Below are 18695 nucleotides of genomic sequence, written 5' to 3'. Positions count from 1 at the left end.
ACTGTGGCCCGCAATATGCACACTCTGGCTGGTTCAGCACTGAGGCCGGTATTCGCCATTGCCTGGTGTCGCAAACTCTGGCTGAGTGGGCTAAGCTTTTACGCCATTACCTGGAGGGAGAACAGCTCCCCCCTGCCTTTGCTGGTCTAGGGGCTGCAGTTTATCTGCGATGTCTCTTTGGATGTGGCTCTCTGTTTCGGCAGTGGTCCTTCCGCGTGTCTTTTAGCTTATAAAAAAGCCTTGACTGATCTTCTCTTTCAAGGGGATCGCCTGTTTGGGGCTACTCTGGATGATATCATTAAAGGTCTCACAGGGGAAAGAGTACTTTTCTTCCACAGGCTACTAAGGGCAAGGAATCTCGTCATAGACGTGGACCCTCCTTCTTGACTCGTAAGCTGTTTTTTTTCATCCCTCAGGGTCGACAGAAATGGGCTTGAAGCCTTTCAAACCTCCTCTGGAGGATCCAAACAAACCTAGTATGGCAAGCCGAGAGCAAATTTTTCTAGATCCGCGGACAAGGGTCCTTCAGCATGAAGGTGCGCCCTCACCCGTATCGGGGGTGAGGAGACGTCTTTGCTGGTTTCTGGACCCGTGGACTTCCCTGGTACAAGACAAGTGGGTCCACAAAGTCAATCGGTCCAGCTACAAGATCGCATTTCGCTCTTGTCCCCTGGCAAGGTTCTTTTCTTACAACTTGCACCTGGCTGCTTACAGGTTCTGTTTTGGGGCGGTGCCCCTTCAAGGTGTGATTGTTCCGACTTCTGAACTTTTTCAGGGTTTTTACTCGAATCTGTTTACAGTTCCCAGGAAGGAATGCAAGGTGCGTCCAATCCTGGACCTCAAGGCGCTGAACTGCTTTGTGCGAGTGCAGAAGTTCAGGATGGAGTCCATTCGCATGGTGGTGGCATCCCTGCATCAGGGGGATTTTCTTGCCTCTTTCGACATCAAGGATGATTACCTTCACATTCCAAAATGTGCCGGTCACATGCACTTCCTACGCATTACTGTGGGAGAGGAGCATTATCAGTTTGTGGCGTTACCCTTTGGTCTCGCCTCTGCTCCTCGGGTCTTCACAAAAGTGTAAGCTACGGTGTTAGCATTGTTACGCCAAGGGGGGATCGCGGTACTGAGCTACTTGTATGACCTCCTTCTGTGAGCGGGGTCTCCTACTGGACTCGGCCTTAGCAAGAGTGCTCCTTCCTCTAGACAAACTCCATAAATTGCAGGCTGCAATTTGTCTCCTGCTGTCCAGCAGATGGTCATCTCTCTGGACTTGCATGCAGGTGCTGGGCCTGTTGGTGTCTACCTTGGAGGCGGTTCTGTTTGCACAGTTCCATACGAGTCCCTGCAAAGGGAGATTCTGGCCAAATGGGACAAGACTCCACAGTCTCTGGACAGTCCAATCTCGCTGAGCCAGGGAACAAAGGAATCCCTGATATGGTGGCTTCGCTCTCCGGCTCTTCCTCCCCTTGTATTGGACAGTGGCCACCCCAGATGCCAGCCTGTCCGGCTGGGGAGGCATCTTCTGCAAAAATTCTGCTCCAGGGATCTGGACATTGGAAGAGTCCAGACTACCAATCAATATTTTGGAACTCCAAGCGATCAGACTGTAACTGGACCATTGGACAGATGGTCTTCAGGGTATCCAGTGCTCATTCAATCGGGCAATGCCACGGCCATGGCTTGTATCCATTACCAAGATGGCACAAAGTGTCCTGGCAGCTCTGGAGGGAGCCGGCCTTCTAAGGTGGGTAGAATGGTTCATTCCAGCCCCCTCCGCCTTGCACATTCCGGGGTGGAAAACTGGCAGGCGGATTACCTCAGTCGGCAAGCGTTGGACCAAGGGGAGTGGTCCCTTCCTCCGGAGGTGTTTCATCAGTTATGTCCCTGGTGGGGGCATTCCCGAGGTGGATCTGTTGGCGTCTTGGCACAACAGAAAGGTGCAGAGGTTTGTGGCTCGGTCACGGGATCCTCTGGCGGACACTGCAGCTGTGCTGGTGGCCCGGTGGAGTCAGTATAGTCTGATTTACACCTTCCCTCCTCTCAAGCTTCTGCCAAGACTTCTATGCAGGATCGAGGCAGAAGGGATTTTGGGGTTCTTAGTGGCTCCGGACTGGCCTCGCTGGGCTTGGTACACTGATCTAGTGCGGCTGGTCACGGACGTTCCTTGGAAACTTCCTCTCAGGGAGGATCTGCTGTCCCAAGAACCAATCTTCCAGTCTGCTTTAAAGTCGCTGGCTTTGATGGCTTGGCTGTTGGAACGCCAAGTGGTGATGGATAGGGGTTTATCTGAGTCGGTAATTCCAACGATATTGAAAGCCAGAAATCTACTTCTAGGAAGATCTACCATTGCACGTGGAAGACGTACATTGTGTGGTGTGAGTCTCTTGAGGTTCATCCTAACTCCTTCTCGGATCTTGACCTCCCTTCAACGGGGTGTTGAACAGAAATTGGCCTTGAGTATCATCAAATCCCAGGTATTCGCTTTGGCGGTCTTCTTGGCCACACACTCCCTGGTGCGTATCTTTCTTCAGGGGGTCCGACATTTGATTCCTCCAGTGCGGTCTCTGTTGCCGCCTTGGGACCTCAATTTGGTGCCTTTGGTCCCCTTTTGAGAAACTTAGGGAGATTCCCTTGCTTATGCTGTCTCCAAAGGTGGCTTTTTTGGTGGCTATTACCTCTGCTCGCAGTTTGCTGGAACTGGCCATGTTATCCTGTTGTTTGACCTTACTTGGTGATTCACAGAGATAAGGTGGTTCCTTGCCCCTGTCTGTCATTCCTCCCAAAGGTTGTCTCTGATTTTCATTTGAATGAAGACATTGTGTTGCCTTTCTTGTGTCCCAAGCCAAAACATCCGAAGGAAATTGCCTTGCATGCCTTGGATGTGGTCCAGGCAATTGGGGTGTACCTTGCAGGAACAGAGTCTTATAGGAAGTCTCAGACTCTCACTATTTCCTCATGGATGGGCCTCGGAAAGGGTTGTCCGCTTCCTCTGCGACCATTTCCAGATGGATCAGACAAACAGTAATTCAGGCCTATTCCACCAGGGGTCAGGTTCCTCCTTTACCCGTCAAGGTGCACTCTACTTCGGTGACGCAGGGTTGCAAGGCGGCCACCTGGTCGTCGGTGCACACTTTCACAAAGTTCTGTAAAGTGGATATATTGACATCTGCGGATGCTTCTTTTGGCCGCAAGGTTTTGCAGGCTGCTGTTTAGGGGACCTGGTTCTTTTTGAGGGTGTATTGTTTTTGTTTAGTTCTTTTTCAGGTGGGCTCCAGTTGTTCTTGGTTGAGCTCCTGTTGCCTGGAAAGCTACTGTTTTAGCCTTGGGAATTTTTTTGCTGTTCCCACCCCTCATGTTTAACACTGCTTTGGGACATCTTCATGGTCATGAAGATCCGGAGCTGTGTCCGTCAATGAACGGAAGCGAAAATTGGATTTTTGACTTACCTTACAGATAAAATCCATTTCTCTGATGTTCATTGACGGACACACCACCCCACCTCTCTGTGGAGTTGTAATTCCTCTGACACTGCTTGTAACAAAATGGGGTAACTATAGCCGAGAGAGAGGGGAGCATACCCCCATAGGCGTAGCCAGATTATTTTTCTGCCTAGTGTCTACTCCTGTAGGGGGCAGTATAACCCAATGGTCATGAAGATCAGGAGCTGTGTCTGTCAATGAACATCAGAAAAATGAATTTTATGGTAAGTCAAAAATCTAATTTTTTATTTTTATTGGTCTTATGTAATATTCTGATCTTCTGAGATACTACATTTTGGGTTTTCACTAGCTGTAAGTCATAATCCTCCACATTAAAATAAAGAAATGCTTGAATTATTGAAATTAACTTTTTGATGATATTCTAATTTTATGAGATGCACCTGTATATTCTCCTCCGCCACAGGGTGACACAGACAGGAGGTGCTGTGTGACAGTCTATCCCTCCCACCACATGACTCCACCCAAGAGGAGCTGTGTGAAATGGAGTTAGTCCCTTTCAGCTTCGGTGAACACAGGATGAGCTATGTGACATAGTCTGTCCCTCTAACCACATGATGGCCACCCAAGAGGAGCTATGTGACATGGAATCAGTCCTTCACAGCACAGGGTGACACAGAAGAGAGGGGCTCCGTGACATGGGTCTGTCTCTCCTAGGGTGACGCCATCGAGGAAAAGCTATGTGACATAGTCTGTCCCTCCCACCACATGACTCCACCCAGAAGGAGCTATATGACATGGAGTCTGTCCCTTTCAGATAGGGTGAACACAGGAGGAGCCATGTTACATAGCCTGTCCCTCCCACCATAGGATGACCACCAAAGAGGAGCTGTGTAACAGGGGGTCTGTCCCTATCACCACAGGGTGACACATACAGACAGGAGGAACTATAGGACATGGAATCTGTCTGGTGTTCAGTAGGATTTCATAATAATATGTAATAATATCCTTCCAGGGTTTATGACTCGCTTTGAACGGAAGAAGTTTGAGAATCTGCGCTCATCCTATAACAAGTACTGGGTTCCGTGTGTTTGGTTCTGCAGTCTGGCTGCTCAGGCCCGGAATGAGGGGCGAATTCGTGATGACCATGCCTATAAGATGCTCATAGAGGTGAGAGGGTGAGAGAGGCTCTTCAGGCTTTTATTGGGAACTGAATAAACACATTTACACTTTCAATTGTATTTACAATAGCTGCCTGGCAAATACATGACCAGCGTTATCCTATAAATGCGCTGGTGAAGTATTCTTCAAATTGAAGCTAATGACACATTGTCTCTAGGTCTGTATTACCAGCTTTCTAGAACTCTGTCACCATACCCTTCAGACTATTTGTATAACATAGTGCCAGAATATAAAAAGCTATTAGGACCTTTATATTGTGTGCCTTCATAAAAAAAATGTCTAAGAGGATATTCTTTGTGGGGGTGGGGGGGGGGGGTACGTAGTCCATCTCTGCAACACATGTACATGTTCTATTCCTTTAAATACCTTGCGAGTATAGAAATTGACGTGCTGATCTGCTGTAAAAGAATTTGGCTCCTAATTTTCTGTTATGATCTGGCAAATTACAGGATTTTTGTGGTGTCATTTGTGCCCAGTTTTCTTTTGCTGAACTATTCAAACCCTTCCACTCTCTCATCTGCTCATAGACCATTGAAATTTGTCCAGTTCAGCTGGGATCAGCCAAATCTCGATCCATTTGTTGCAATTCCAAACGGGCTTCTTTGAAAATTGTTTGTCGATCAGCAGCTTGCAGCCAATCTGCTGCAGCTGCTGATCCATGTATTCTGACAGCAGAGGAGTCCCGCTGTCAGAATACAGTAGCACAGCCATCAGGAGTCTTCCATCCACCTCACTTGTGTGGATGGAGAAATCTGGTCGTTTTTTCTTTTTTTCCAATGAGCCTTCTGGTTGGAAAAAAATGAACCGTCTATGACCAGCCCTTTCTTTCTTTTCTTTTTCTTTTTCTTTTTCTTTTTTTCTTTTTCTTTTTCTTTTTCTTTTTCTTTTTCTTTTTCTTTTTCTTTTTCTTTTTCTTTTTCTTTTTTTCTCTTTTCTTTTTCTTTTTCTTTTTCTTTTTCTTTTTCTTTTTCTTTTTTTCTTTTTTTTTCTTCTTTTCTTTTTTTCTTTTTTTTTCTTCTTTTCTTTCCTTCCTTCTTTTTTTTTTCCTCTCAGCAAACAGGGGATGGAGGATCCCCCCCCCCTCCAACAGGAAATTGCATTCTGTCAATGGCTTCTGCTGCTGCCAAAATACACTGATCAGCGGCTATGGCCAGCCTGATTATGTATCCCCATATATATATATATGATATACAATATATAAGGACTTGCAGAGATAGATACTCTCTCTTTGAGAGAACGCAGGAAGTGAGCAGTGGACTTGGGACAGCTCTGAATTCCTGATGAGATCGACAGACCAAACTATTAATATATCAAAATTCACCACACAGTACACAAAACAAAATGCAGTGGCTACGATGGATTGTGAAATAGCTGTCACCAACACCTTCACAAGTGAGTCCCGCTCCCTTTTAGAATGAACACTTACTAGATCGTGGTGAGCATAGAGCATAAACAATGGATGATACTCTGGAGACACTCCACGGGCAGGTCTATCTTTAGATCCGAGTGTTCGTGTTATATGCTATTGCAACTTTCCCAAAAAAAAAATAAAGCACAGATCCATAGCCTAATCCCGTTCACAATATTTATTTAAACAGACCATCTCCCGTATAGAACACACTTACAAACCTAGGGGAATAATCAGCGTCCAAATTGCTTAAGTTGGTAGTCAGAACACCATCAGAAGGTTAAGTCGGCATCTCACCCCACACAGTACCATTCATCCACTATGCTCGTACCCTCGGCAGGCGTGCTGACGTCAATTATGGTGGTCGTATGGTCCCACCCTGACGTGTTTCGTCATCACCACTTCATCTGAGGGCCTCCTGCGTGAACCTCAACCTAACCGGTAAACATTTATTGCCGGACTACCCACACCTTTGCAGTAACGTTCTATAGACTTTACAGGGACCTTGCGTCAGCAGTAGGAGTACACCTTGTTCAAGTCTATATGATGGAAGTGCCTTAGATATTTATCAGGCAGGATGCAAACCACGCAGGGGGGCTCCCACTATCAAAGGAGATAGGTATCTGGGGGGAAGGGGGTTTTTAATGGACAGTATCTGGGGGGAGAGGGGGTTTTTAGTAGACAATAAAGGTAGGGGGGAACTTGTCTTTACACTTGTTTTTGTTTTTTTAATTTTGATGTTCCCCAAAAAATTAACACAAAACGTTTGCGCTGTTTTCAGATTCATTTTTTATAACCATCTAATAAAATTACTTTGAAATACACATTGTAGAATATCTCATCAACTATTTTGTTTCTATAGGAGTTAAATGCTTTCCGTGGAAACTGTGGTATGCTCTTCCACTATGACTGGATAAGTGTCCCCCTGGTGTACACCCAGGTAAGATACTTTCTGTCAGTGTGTTGTTGTTCTAAGACCCCCAGATCCTAATCCTTTTGTTATTCTGGGACCACCAAATCGAAATGTATTATTTATGGAACCCCCAAATCTCACAGAGACCACCTTCCATAATCACACAAGTGTAGTAATACCATTGACCTAGGACAGCAAAGAGATGTAATTGACATTAAAATTAAAGGGTCAGACGGGCCCAAAATTGATATTTCAGTGGTTCAGTGTTTGGTAAATGCTGGTTAAAACCACCAGGCAAGCTCTCTTCTTTCTCTCTGGAACTGTAATGGTGAGATCTCTGCACCAACTTCCCAGCTCCGTCTAATATGAGGGGTGCCCAATCTGCCTCCCAGGCTTTTTATTGTGGAATATTATTAGAATATTTATATTGTATATAACAGAGAATGCATCAAAAGAAGCAGGAACGCCCAAAACTCTCGGGTGACATTGAATCTGGGAGTCTGGAATGATGATAGGACCCTGATATTCAGCCCACTAGGTGCCATCTAAAATATCAGTCATGGGTGAATTGACACATTTAAGTGCATATCAAATAATCCTTGACCCCAAAAAACGTGAGTGATCCCATTTTTTTTGATTATTAAATATTAATTACTGATACAATTATGTGAAAAAGTGGACTGGAATTTATAGACACTTTTTAATGTTGCACTTCATAATATTATTATTATTATATAACAATTTATTATTGGTTTAGTTTTAGGTCAAATTTTTTTAAGAATAAGCTTGTTTGAAATGTATTAAGTTTGCTTATTTATAGCTCTGCACCAGTTTATTTTTCATTTTTTCCAAATGACTGTAATAAAAAGACCCAATGTAAAAACACACAGAATACACTCTGCTACCCTAATTGCTAATGAGCTTTCATATTTAAATTTTCTCTTTTTTTTTTCTTTCTTTTTCTTGCTTTTCTTTTTCTTGCTTTTCTTTCCTTTCCTTTTTTTTCTTTTCTTGCTTTTCTTTCCTTTCCTTTTTTTTTCTTTTCTTTCTTTTTGCTTTTCTTTCTTTTTTTCTTTTTCTTTCTTTTTCTTTTTTCTTTCTTCTTTCTTTTTTCTTTTTTTTTCTTCTTTCTTTTTTCTTTTTTCTTTCTTTTTCTTTTTTCTTTTCTTTTTCTTGCTTTTTTTTCTTTTCTTTCTTTTTTTCTTTTTCCTCTGGCCTCAGGTAGTAACGATCGCCGTATACAGCTATTTTCTCACCTGTCTGATTGGACGTCAGTTTCTGGATCCAGCCCAGGGGTACCACGACCACGACCTGGACCTCTATGTCCCCGTCTTCACCCTCCTTCAGTTCTTTTTCTATGCCGGTTGGCTGAAGGTACGAGACACTAAATAGAACCAAGACATGCAAAAGGATTTCTCCTCTTACCTGATGTGTATTGGCTTTAGTAGAGTCGTGTCTTGAATCATTTAGACATTAATTGTGGCTTCCTTCTCTTTCCTCTTAAGGTGGGAGAGCAGCTGATTAATCCATTTGGTGAGGATGACGACGACTTTGAAACCAATTTCTTAATTGACCGGAATTTCCAGGTACAGAATATTTCTGGGTTGTGTTAGTTGTATCACCTCCTCTGACTTTATTTTTTTTTTTTTTCTCTTTTTTTGGTTAATGTTATGCGCTCATGTTATGAAAGAGTGAAATCGGCCAAAAAAGACTGAATTAAAAAAAGGTGGTGGGGATATGTTTTTATCACCCTCTTTAAACTGCAAAGGCAGCTTTATGGAGATGTACACATGCCTCGCCTGCAATGCTTATACCCACTGTTGAATTCAGGAGGCAGTACTGCTACCGAATGCAAATCCCTAAAGTGAATGATGCTGTGCCACAACTGCGAGCAAAACCATTAGGCTCGTGGTTGTGATACAGTAATCCCATTCAGCTGTCCAATTAAAAAAAAAAAAAAAAAAAATTTAAAAACAGGCATTCAGTAGTTGACAGTACTGCCTGTTCATTGCGAATTGCTTTTCAGAGGGCAATGCAGATGTAAACCAAGAAGAAGTGGGTTAGTCAACAGTAAGTGAACTTAAACAAGCTTGAGAAAAACCTAGGTCCATGTTCAGACAAAAGGGTAAGAGTAAAAAAGGGCAGACTCGATGGACCACTTTGTCTTTCCTCCGTCACTCTTCAATGTTTCTGTTCTGTGCAAGCAGGACCGGTAGTTTAGAGAGTAATACTAATACAGTAGTAGTACATTGATATTCATACGTACAGCTAAAGACCTCAAATGATCCTATACATATCCTGCGTGTCATCCTAATTTTTATACATATGTGTGTTAACTCCCATCATGTACCAGCATGGATCACTGGTAACGTGTGACTGTCTTTAATATCCACCATGCAGCGCCCGAGGGGGGGCTTGTTGACCACCAGATAAATATACATACAGTATCTCACGAAGGTGAGTACACCCCTCACATTTTTGTAAATATTTTATTATATCTTTTCATGTGACAACACTGAAGAAATTACAACAAAAGTGAGTGCACCCCTAAGTGAAAATGTCCAAATTGGGCCCAAAGTGTCAATATTTTGTGTGGCCACCATTATTTTCCAGCACTGCCTTAACTCTCTTGGCATGGAGTTCACCAGAGCTTCACAGGTTGCCACTGGAGTCCTCTTCCACTCCTCCATAATGACATCACGAAGCTGGTGAATGTTAGAGGCCTTGCGCTCCTCCACCTTCCGTTTTGAGGATGCCCCACAGATGCTCAATAGGGTTTAGGTCTGGAGACATGCTTGGCCAGTCCATCACCTTTACCCTCAGCTTCTTTAGCAAGTCAGTGGTTGTCTTGGAGGTGTGTTTGGAGTCATTATCATGTTGGAATACTGCCCTGTGGCCCAGTCTCTGAAGGGAGGGGATCATGCTCTGCTTTAGTATGTCAGTCCTTATTGGCACTCATGGTTCCCCCAATGAACTGTAGCTTCCCAGATTCGGCAGCACTCATGCAGCCCCAGACCATGACACTCCCACCACCATGCTTGACTGTAGGCAAGACACACTTGTCTTTGTACTCCTCACCTGGTTGCCACCACACACGCTTGACACCATCTGAACCAAATAAGTTTATCCTTGTCTCCTCAGACCACAGGACATGGTTCCAGTAATCCATGTCCTCAGGGCTGCTGATAGGGGGGGGGGGGGGGGGGACCACCGGTCCTCATGTAGGGGGCCCACACAGGGAAGGAGATTAGTGATGGACGACAATTGCAGAACTAGAGCAGCTGAAAGCTTGTCTCTCCCCCCTCTCCCTGCTGCTGTATATTTTTTTTCGTCTCCTCTTCATTTTTATTTATTAACTCGGTTTTACCTTTTAGATTTAACAGGAATTCTGTGAGTTATGTTGTATTACTGTCTGCTAATAATGATTTTATTGTATTTTTAGCGAAATATAGTTTTAATATTTTCTTTGGGGGGGCTGTCGGTCTGTACGGGGCCCCATGATTTCTATCAGCAGCCCTGCATGTCCTTAGTCTGCTTGTCTTCAGCAAATTGTTTGTGGGCTTTCTTGTGCATCATCTTTAGAAGAGGCTTCCTTCTGGGACGACAGCCATGCAGATCAATTTGATGCAGTGTGCGGCGTATGGTCTGAGCACTGACAGGCTGACCCCCCACCCCTTTCACCCTCTTCAGCAATGCTGGCAGCACTCATATTTCCCAAAGACAACCTCTGGATATGATGCTGAGCACATGCACTCAACTTCTTTGGTCGACCATGGGGAGGTCTGTTCTGAGTGGAACCTGTCCTGTTAAACCACTGTATGGTATTAGCCACCATGCTGCACCTTAGTTTCAGGGTCTTGGCAATCTTCTTATAGCCTAGGCCATCGTTTATATAGAGCAGAAATTCTTTTTTTCAGATCCTCAGAGAGTTCTTTGCCATGAGGTGCCATGTTGAACTTCCAGTGACCAGTATGAGAGAGTGAGAGCGATAACGCCAAATTTAACACACCTGCTCCCCATTCATACCTGAGACCTTTGGGGGGGGGGGGCGCAAACAGAAAAAATCGAATAGGCATTGCTTTGCGGCAAAAAACGCAGCAAAAAATTGCATGACTTTGTGGTCACAAAAGTGTGAAAGGGGCCTTCAGTAATCAAAGTATAGTGTGCCCCCTTTCTAAGCAGAGTTACCACAGCATGCCACCATCAATGCAGAGTTACCACAGCATGCCACCATCAATGCAGAGTTACCACAGCATGCCACCATCAATGCAGAGTTACCACAGCATGCCACCATCAATGCAGTGACCAGCGTGCGTGCCCCCTTCAATGCAGTGTGGGCCCCCCCCAGACCAGTGCGTTTACCAGGAGCCCTGGAGCAGCCCGGCGGCGATGTCTTCTGTCCCGGCGGGTGGCTTCTCCTCACTCGGCGACGGCTTCTGTCTTCTGTCCTGGCGGGCGGCTTCTTCTCACTCGGCGACGACTTCGGTGGGCGGCTTCTTCTCACTCCGGCGGCGGTCTTCTCGAGTCCACCTCCCGCTCCCGCCTCCTCCTCGGCCAATGGCATGGGGTTTGGCATGGGGTTTCCCATGCGGCCAATCAGGAAGCCGGTATTAGACCGTCTTTCTGATTGGCCAGGAGGAGGATCGGTGTGACAATAACGAATTTTCATTCGCTATTGTCACACAATGGGTGGGCTCTGGGCGCATGCAGATTAGGGGGCCGGACGCATGGGAGGGGGGGGCGCCCTCAATAGACCGGCCGCCGGGGAGGGAAAATGGCTAATTGGGCCCAATATGGATATTTTCACTTAGGCCCCTTTCACACTGTCCGTTTATCTCAGCGGGGGATCAATCCGCCGATCCCCCTGCTGAGCAGGAGGATGACAGCTGTGTATCCGCGCTGTGTGCGGAGACGCAGCTGTCAGTTCCCCATGCATCTCTATGGGGGAATCGGATGGCAATGGACCGTCAGTCCGTTCCCATCCGATCCGCTGGACGGATGGAAAATAGGGTTTCCCTCCGTCCAGATTTGACGGATTGGATGTCAGCGGACATGTCTCCGCTGACATCCGATGCCCCATAGGGATGCATGGGATGACCGTTCAGATCCGCCAAAAAAAACGATCTGAACGGTCCACCTGTGTGAAAGGGGCCTTAGGGGTGTACTCACTTTTGTTGCCAGCAGTTTAGACATTAATGGCTGTGTGTTGAGTTATTTTGAGGGGACAGCAAATGTACACTGTTATACAAGCAGTACACTCACTACTTTACATTGTAGCAAAGTGTCATTTCTTCAGTGTTGTCACATGAAAAGATATATTAAAATATTTCCAAAAATGTGAGGGGTGTACTCACTTTTGTGGGATACTGTGTGTGTGTATGTGTGTGTATATATATGTGTGTGTGTGTGTGTGTGTGTGTATGTATATATTATAAACACACACAGTATCTCACCTGCATCTGGAAAGTATTCACAGTGTTCCACTTTTTCCACATTGTGTTATGTTACAGCCTTATTCCAAATTGATTAAATTCATTATTTTCCTCAAAATTCTTCAAACAATACCCCAGAATGACAACGTGAAAGAAGTTTGTTTTGAAATCTTTGCAAATTTTTTAAAACTTAAAAAAAAAAAAATCACATGTACATAAGTATTCACAGTCTTTGTCATGACACTCCAAACATTAGCTCAGGTGCATCTGGTTTCCACTGATCATCCTTGACATGTTTCCACAACTTGATTAGAGTCAACCTGTGCTAAATTCAGTTGATTGGACATTATTTGAAAAGCCAAACGCCTGTCTATATAAGGTCCCACAGTTACCAGTGCACAAACCAAGCCATGAAATAAATCCAGTTTGAAATACAACCAGTGGCGGAACTAGACTTTTAAAACAGGGGTGGCAAAGGGGTGGCAAGGTATTATTTTGGGGGGTCAATATATAAAGTGTCATTTAGTGTCAGATTTGTCCACCGCAATGTTGCAGTCCCTCTAATAATCGCTGATCGCTGCCATTACTAGTAATAACAATTAAAAAATAAAAAGTTCCATAGTTTGTAGATGTAATAACTTTTTTGCAAACCAATCAAAATACACTTTTACAAAAAATATGTGGCAGAATACATATTAGCCTAAATTTATGAAAATAGGGGGGAGCTGTAAAGCACTGTGGGGAGCTGAAGAGCCCTGGGGGAGGGGGGACTAAAGAGCACTGGTGGGGGGGGGGGGGGGGCTGAAGAGCTCTGGGGGGTACTGGGAAGGGGGGGGTGTAAAGTATGCATTTATTAGATACAGAGAAGAAAAATACATCAACATCAGCAGTTCTATGGCACATCATTCTTTGTCAGTTAAACACTCTGACCTATACATATCTGTGAATACTTGCACATTATTCTAGGTATATTGGGCACAGTGGCGGCTGGTGCTCACAATTTTTGGGGGGGCGCAAACAGAAAAATGTAATAGGCATTGCATTGCGGCAAAAAATGCTGTAAAAAATTGCGTGACTTTGAGGTCGCAAAAGTGTGAAAGGGGCCTTCAGTAATTAAGGTATAGTGTGCCCCCCTTTCAATACAGAGAGACCAGCGTGCCCCCTTTCAATGCAGAGAGACCAGCGTGCCCCCTTTCAATGCAATGACCAGCGTACATGCCCCCTTCAATGCAGAGATCAGCGTACATGCCCCCTTCAATGCAGAGATCAGCGTACATGCACCCTTAAATGCAGAGATCAGCATACATGCCCCCTTCAATGCAGAGATGAGCGTATATGCCCCCTTCAATGCAGAGATCAGCGTATATGCCCCCTTCAATGCAGAGATCAGCGTACATGCCCCCTTCAATACAGTGACCAGCGTACATACCCCCTTCAATGCAGTGACCAGCCTGCATGCCCCCTTCAATGCAGAGATCAGCGTACATGCCCCCTTTCAATGCAGTGACCAGCATACATGCCCCCTTCAATGCAATGACCAGTGTACATGCCCCCTTCAATGCAGAGATCAGCGTACATGCCCCCTTTCAATGCAGTGACCAGCATACATGCCCCCTTCAATGCAATGACCAGTGTACATGCCCCATTCAATGCAGAGATCAGCGTATATGCCCCCTTCAATGCAGTGACCAGCATACATGCCCCCAATGCAGAGACCAGCGTACATGCCCCCAATGCAGAGATCAGCGTGCATGCCCCCTTACCTACCTGGAGCGGCAGCGGGCGGCTTCTTCTCAGTCCCGGTGACCGGCGGCGCGTCTCCACGAGTCCTTCCGCCTCCTCCTCGGCTAATGGCAAGGGGTTTGTCTTGTGGCTAATGGCAAGGGGTTTGTCCCCACCCCTCGGGCACTCACATTCTTCTTTCCCCCTCCTCGGGCACTCACATTCTTCTCCCCCCCCCTCGGGCGCTCACATTCTTCTTCCACCCCCCCCCCCTCGGGCAGTGGCACTCACATTCTTCTTCCCCCCCCTCAGGCACTCACATTCTTCTTCCCCCCCCCCTCGGGCACTCACATTCTTCTCCCCCCCCTCTGGCACTCGCAGTGGCACTCACATTCTTCTCCCCCCCCCCTCGGGCATTCACACTCTTCTTCCACCCCCCCCCCTCGGGCAGTGGCACTCACATTCTTCTTCCCCCCCCGCACTCACATTCTTCCCCCCCCCCCGGGCACTCACATTCTTTTCCCCCCCCCCGGCACTCACATTCTCCTCCCCCCCCTCAGGCACTCACATTCTTCTTCCACCCCCCCCCCCTCGGGCAGTGGCACTCACATTCTTCTTCCCCCCCCTCGGGCAGTGGCACTCACATTCTTCTTCCCCCCCGCCACTCACATTCTTCCCCCTCAGGCTCTCACATTCTTCTCCCCCCCCTCGGGCTCTCACATTCTTCTCCCCCCCCCCCCTCGGGCACTCACATTCTTCTTCCTTCGGCTCTCAGAGCAGCGCTGCAGCCAGAAGAAGACGGAGGGGGGTGGAGGCGGAGCCAATGCTAGGCGGCAAGGAGAGCAATTTGAAATCCTCCTCCGCTCCAAGAACCTCTTCTGCTGTCATGACGAGAGGAGGAGGATTTCAAATTCCTCTCCTTGCCGCCTAGCATTGGCTCCGCCTCCACCCCCCTCCGTCTTCTTCTGGCTGCAGCGCTGCAGCTGAGAGCCGAAGGGAGGAAGGAGGTTAACGATCCACACGAGACCTGGGGCTTTTTTGGGGGCACACTCGGGGCTTAAGTTCCGTTCAGCCACCCCCCCCCCCCCCCCGCCGACACCACTGGCTGTGTAAGTAGCAGGAGTCCAGTCTTCCCTGCTCTCCATCCACCTCCCTCCGCAGCTCCCGGCCATATGGCGATCCCCTGTTATTCTCCCGCTGCCCTGCCATGCACCCGGCCACCCGCCCAGGATTGGGGTGGCAACAGGGGTGGCAAGGGCTTCTTCTGGGGTGTCAATTGCCACCCCAGCTAACCCTCTGGCTCCGCCACTGAATACAACACTGAGGGTGGAGTGGCTGCTCACCCAATAATAATTACTAGAGACAGATGATACCATGAGTATCAACCCCCAGAGGGTTTTTAGGCAGCAGTAGTAGTGGTCAAATAAGCATGAGAAGATTCTATAAAAAAATATACTTTTATTAACATATCCAATATATCAAGAAAAAATTGTGCATATGATAAAAAAACCCATATTGGGGAAGTGTAGATTATGAGCTCCGGTTACAAACATTGGTAACAGCATACATCTCATACAGTATCATCACATGATCATGAACAGCATCAACCCCAAATTATTGGAAGTGGGGGAGCAGAGAAATAAAAGGAACTGTCTGTAGACCTCCTGAGACAGGATTGTATGGAGGCACAGATCTGGGGAAGGATACAGAAAAATTTCTGCAGCATTGAAGGTCTCAATGAGTGCAGTGTCCTCCATCATCCGTAAATAGAAGAAGTTTGGAACCACCAGGACTCTTACTTAAAGCAGGCTGCCCGGCCAAACTGAGCGATCAGATAAAGGGCCTTTAGGGAGGTGACCAAGAACCCGATGGTCACTATGACAAAGCTCCAGCATTTCTCTGTGGACAGAGGAGAACCCTCCAGAAGAACAACCATCTCTGCAGCACTCCACCAATCAGGCTTGTATGGTAGAGTGGCCAGATGGAAGCCACTCCTCCGTAAAAGGCACATGACAGCCAGCCTGGAGTTTGCCAAAAGGCACCTGAGAGACTCTGACTATGAGAAACAAAATTCTGTGGTCTAAAGAAACAAAGATTGAATTCTTTGGTGGAGTCTGGAGGAAACCAGGCATTGCTCATCACCTGGCCAATACTATCTCTGCAGTGAAACATGGTGGTGGCAGCATCATGCTGTGGGGATGTTTTGCAGCAGCAGGAACTGGGATACTAGTCAGGATCAAGGGAAATGTGAATACAGCAATGTACAGAGACATCCTTGATAAAAAAAACTGCTCCAGAGCACTCTGGACCTCAGACTGGGGTGAAGGTTCATCTTCCAACAGGACAAGGACACTAAGCACACAGCCAAGACAACAAAGGAGTAGCTATGGGACAACTCTGAATGTCCTTGAGTGGCCAAGCCAGAGCCCAGATCTCTGGAGAGATCTGAAAATGGCTGTGCACTGACGCTCCCCATCCAACCTGATTGAGCTTGAGAGGTCCTGCAAAGAAGAATGGGAGAAACTGCCCAAAAAATGGGTGTGCCAAGCTTGTAGCATCATATTCAAAAATACTTAGGGCTGTAATTGGTGCCAAAGGTGCATCAACAAAGTATTGAGCAAAAGCTGTGAATATTTATGTACATTGGATTTTTCTTTACCTTTTTTTTTATTATTTTTTTTTAAAATAAATTTGCAAAGATTTCAAACAATTTTCTTTCTCGTTGTCATTATGGGGTATTGTTTGTAGAATTTGATGAATGGAATACATTTATTCCATTTTGGAATAAGGCTGTAACCTAACAGAATGTGGAAAAAGTGAACTACTTTCCGGATGCACTGTATATTATATATAGATATGTAAAGGCTATTATCCGACCATTTCAGCCAAATATGAGGAAGAGACTCTTCAAGAGCCACTATGAGAACAAAACCACGTCATAAACCCTAAGCTTGTTTTAAATGACTGGCCATGTTGTCTCAGATGTGTCACTCAGATTGGGTTTTTTTTTTTTCAAGGTCTTCGTTTCTGAAATGTCAAGTAAATGTTATTTCCCGAGTGTGACCTCTGGCTCTCTTTATAGGTGTCCATGATGGCAGTGGATGAGATGTATGATGATGTTCCTGTTTTGGTGAAGGATCGATACTGGAATGATTCAGACCCTCGTCCACCATACACAGCAGCTACCTTATTCCAGAAGTACTTACCTTCCTTCCAGGGGTCCACATTTGACATGGCGTAAGTACCACCCATCTCTCATTTAGTTTTGCTATATCACTGCTGAAATCCTTACCTTTCCATGAAGAAAATGCTCCATTTAGTGCTGCTCAACATAATAGAACCACTACATATTTTGTCATATGATCTCTGCTGAAGGGAAGGATCAGCCAGTCTGAACTCCGATCCTTCCCTTTATCACAAGACCAAATCCCAAGGCCTTTGGTTCATGTGAGCAGTGTTGGGGGGGGGGGGGGGGGGACATGAGAGCAGAGAGTTCTTCAGAAATGGTAAGTCTTTCAACCCCTATTACTATTTAATATTCTTTGCAAGCAACTTTGTGTTAGCACCGCTTTAAAATGATTTGTGATCTCTAGATGAAATTTATCTTTTTTATTTGTGAATTAGGCTTGCCAAGGAGGACATGCAGTTCCAACAGCTCTCAGACATAGAGGAAATGAATGAAGAGACTTTATCCTCTCAATTTCCGTTGTTGAGCCGCCTCTTGCAAGGTGTGGGCACTTCTCCGCTGGCCTCATCTGCTGCTCTTAGTAGTGCGACATTTGTACCACCTGGCAGTCGCTCATCGCTGATCAAAAGGTCAACCAACAACGTATCGGGATCTTCTAATAGCTTGTACCAGGAGAACTCTCAGGATCTACTCCCCGAGCCTCTGGCACAGGCTGATGAAGGACAACCCAGCACCCCATTGTTTCATATTGAATCACAGCCATTCTTTGTGCCTTCTAAAGAGGCAGCTCCTTCATTGGTAGACACCATCCAGGCCTCGCAAGATGGGGAAACCACTGCTTGATGATGGGTTTCTTCAAACTGCCCAGAAGTTTAGGGTAGATGTTGGCGAGCTGAGCCACATTATTCTTATAAATCTGGTGGTGAGAGTTCTCAGCTCTGCGTAGCATTTACAGACATTACTATTCTGTTTCCGGTTAGTCTGGACTGTTCATTTATATTACAAACAGAACTTTTCACAGTCTGAATTTAAAGATTACCAGTTTAGGGTGGACTAACCCTTTATGTGATACTGCCAAACCTTTTATCCACTTCTCCCACCCTTCCGGAGTCACGCTTACATTTTTTAGATGTTTTCAGGTCAGTCACTTGACAAACGGGGTCCTTTTTGCTTCTTCTCCAGTGTTGGGAAGTCTACAATGATGCAGAGAGCATTGCTGTTGTAATGACGCTCATGCTGTTCTCTGCATCATTGTACTCTTGAGTGCAGAGCACAGTGGTGGTGCCCTTCAAGGGTCGGGTCCTCGACACCTTGCACTCAGGGTGTGGGTTGAGTGATCCTCGGTGTTCTTTAACCTAGAGGAGGACTGGCACTTGATTACAGAGCGGGCGAGTCTTCAGGGCACAGCAAC

General features: G+C 46.1%; 1 protein-coding gene across 1 annotated transcript in view; it reads left to right on the top strand.

Annotated features, from left to right (window-relative positions):
- The window catches only part of BEST2 (bestrophin 2), a gene marked incomplete at its 5' end in the record, with an annotated part of 30858 nt that extends 12580 nt beyond the window's left edge, over positions 1–18278 (top strand). Inside the window, 6 exons of the mRNA XM_082254295.1 lie at positions 4456–4610; positions 6893–6970; positions 8165–8317; positions 8449–8529; positions 17180–17334; positions 17722–18278. Coding sequence (XP_082110421.1) covers positions 4456–4610; positions 6893–6970; positions 8165–8317; positions 8449–8529; positions 17180–17334; positions 17722–18127 — 1028 coding nt within the window. The 3' untranslated portion in view covers positions 18128–18278. The remainder of the gene's footprint in view (positions 1–4455; positions 4611–6892; positions 6971–8164; positions 8318–8448; positions 8530–17179; positions 17335–17721) is intronic.
- Between the last annotated feature and the right edge of the window lie 417 nt (positions 18279–18695).

Source organism: Pelophylax lessonae (assembly GCF_965119305.1).
Source record: "Pelophylax lessonae genome assembly, chromosome: 4".
Lineage (NCBI taxonomy): Eukaryota > Metazoa > Chordata > Amphibia > Anura > Ranidae > Pelophylax > Pelophylax lessonae.
This window is presented reverse-complemented; position numbering and strand designations above follow the sequence as displayed.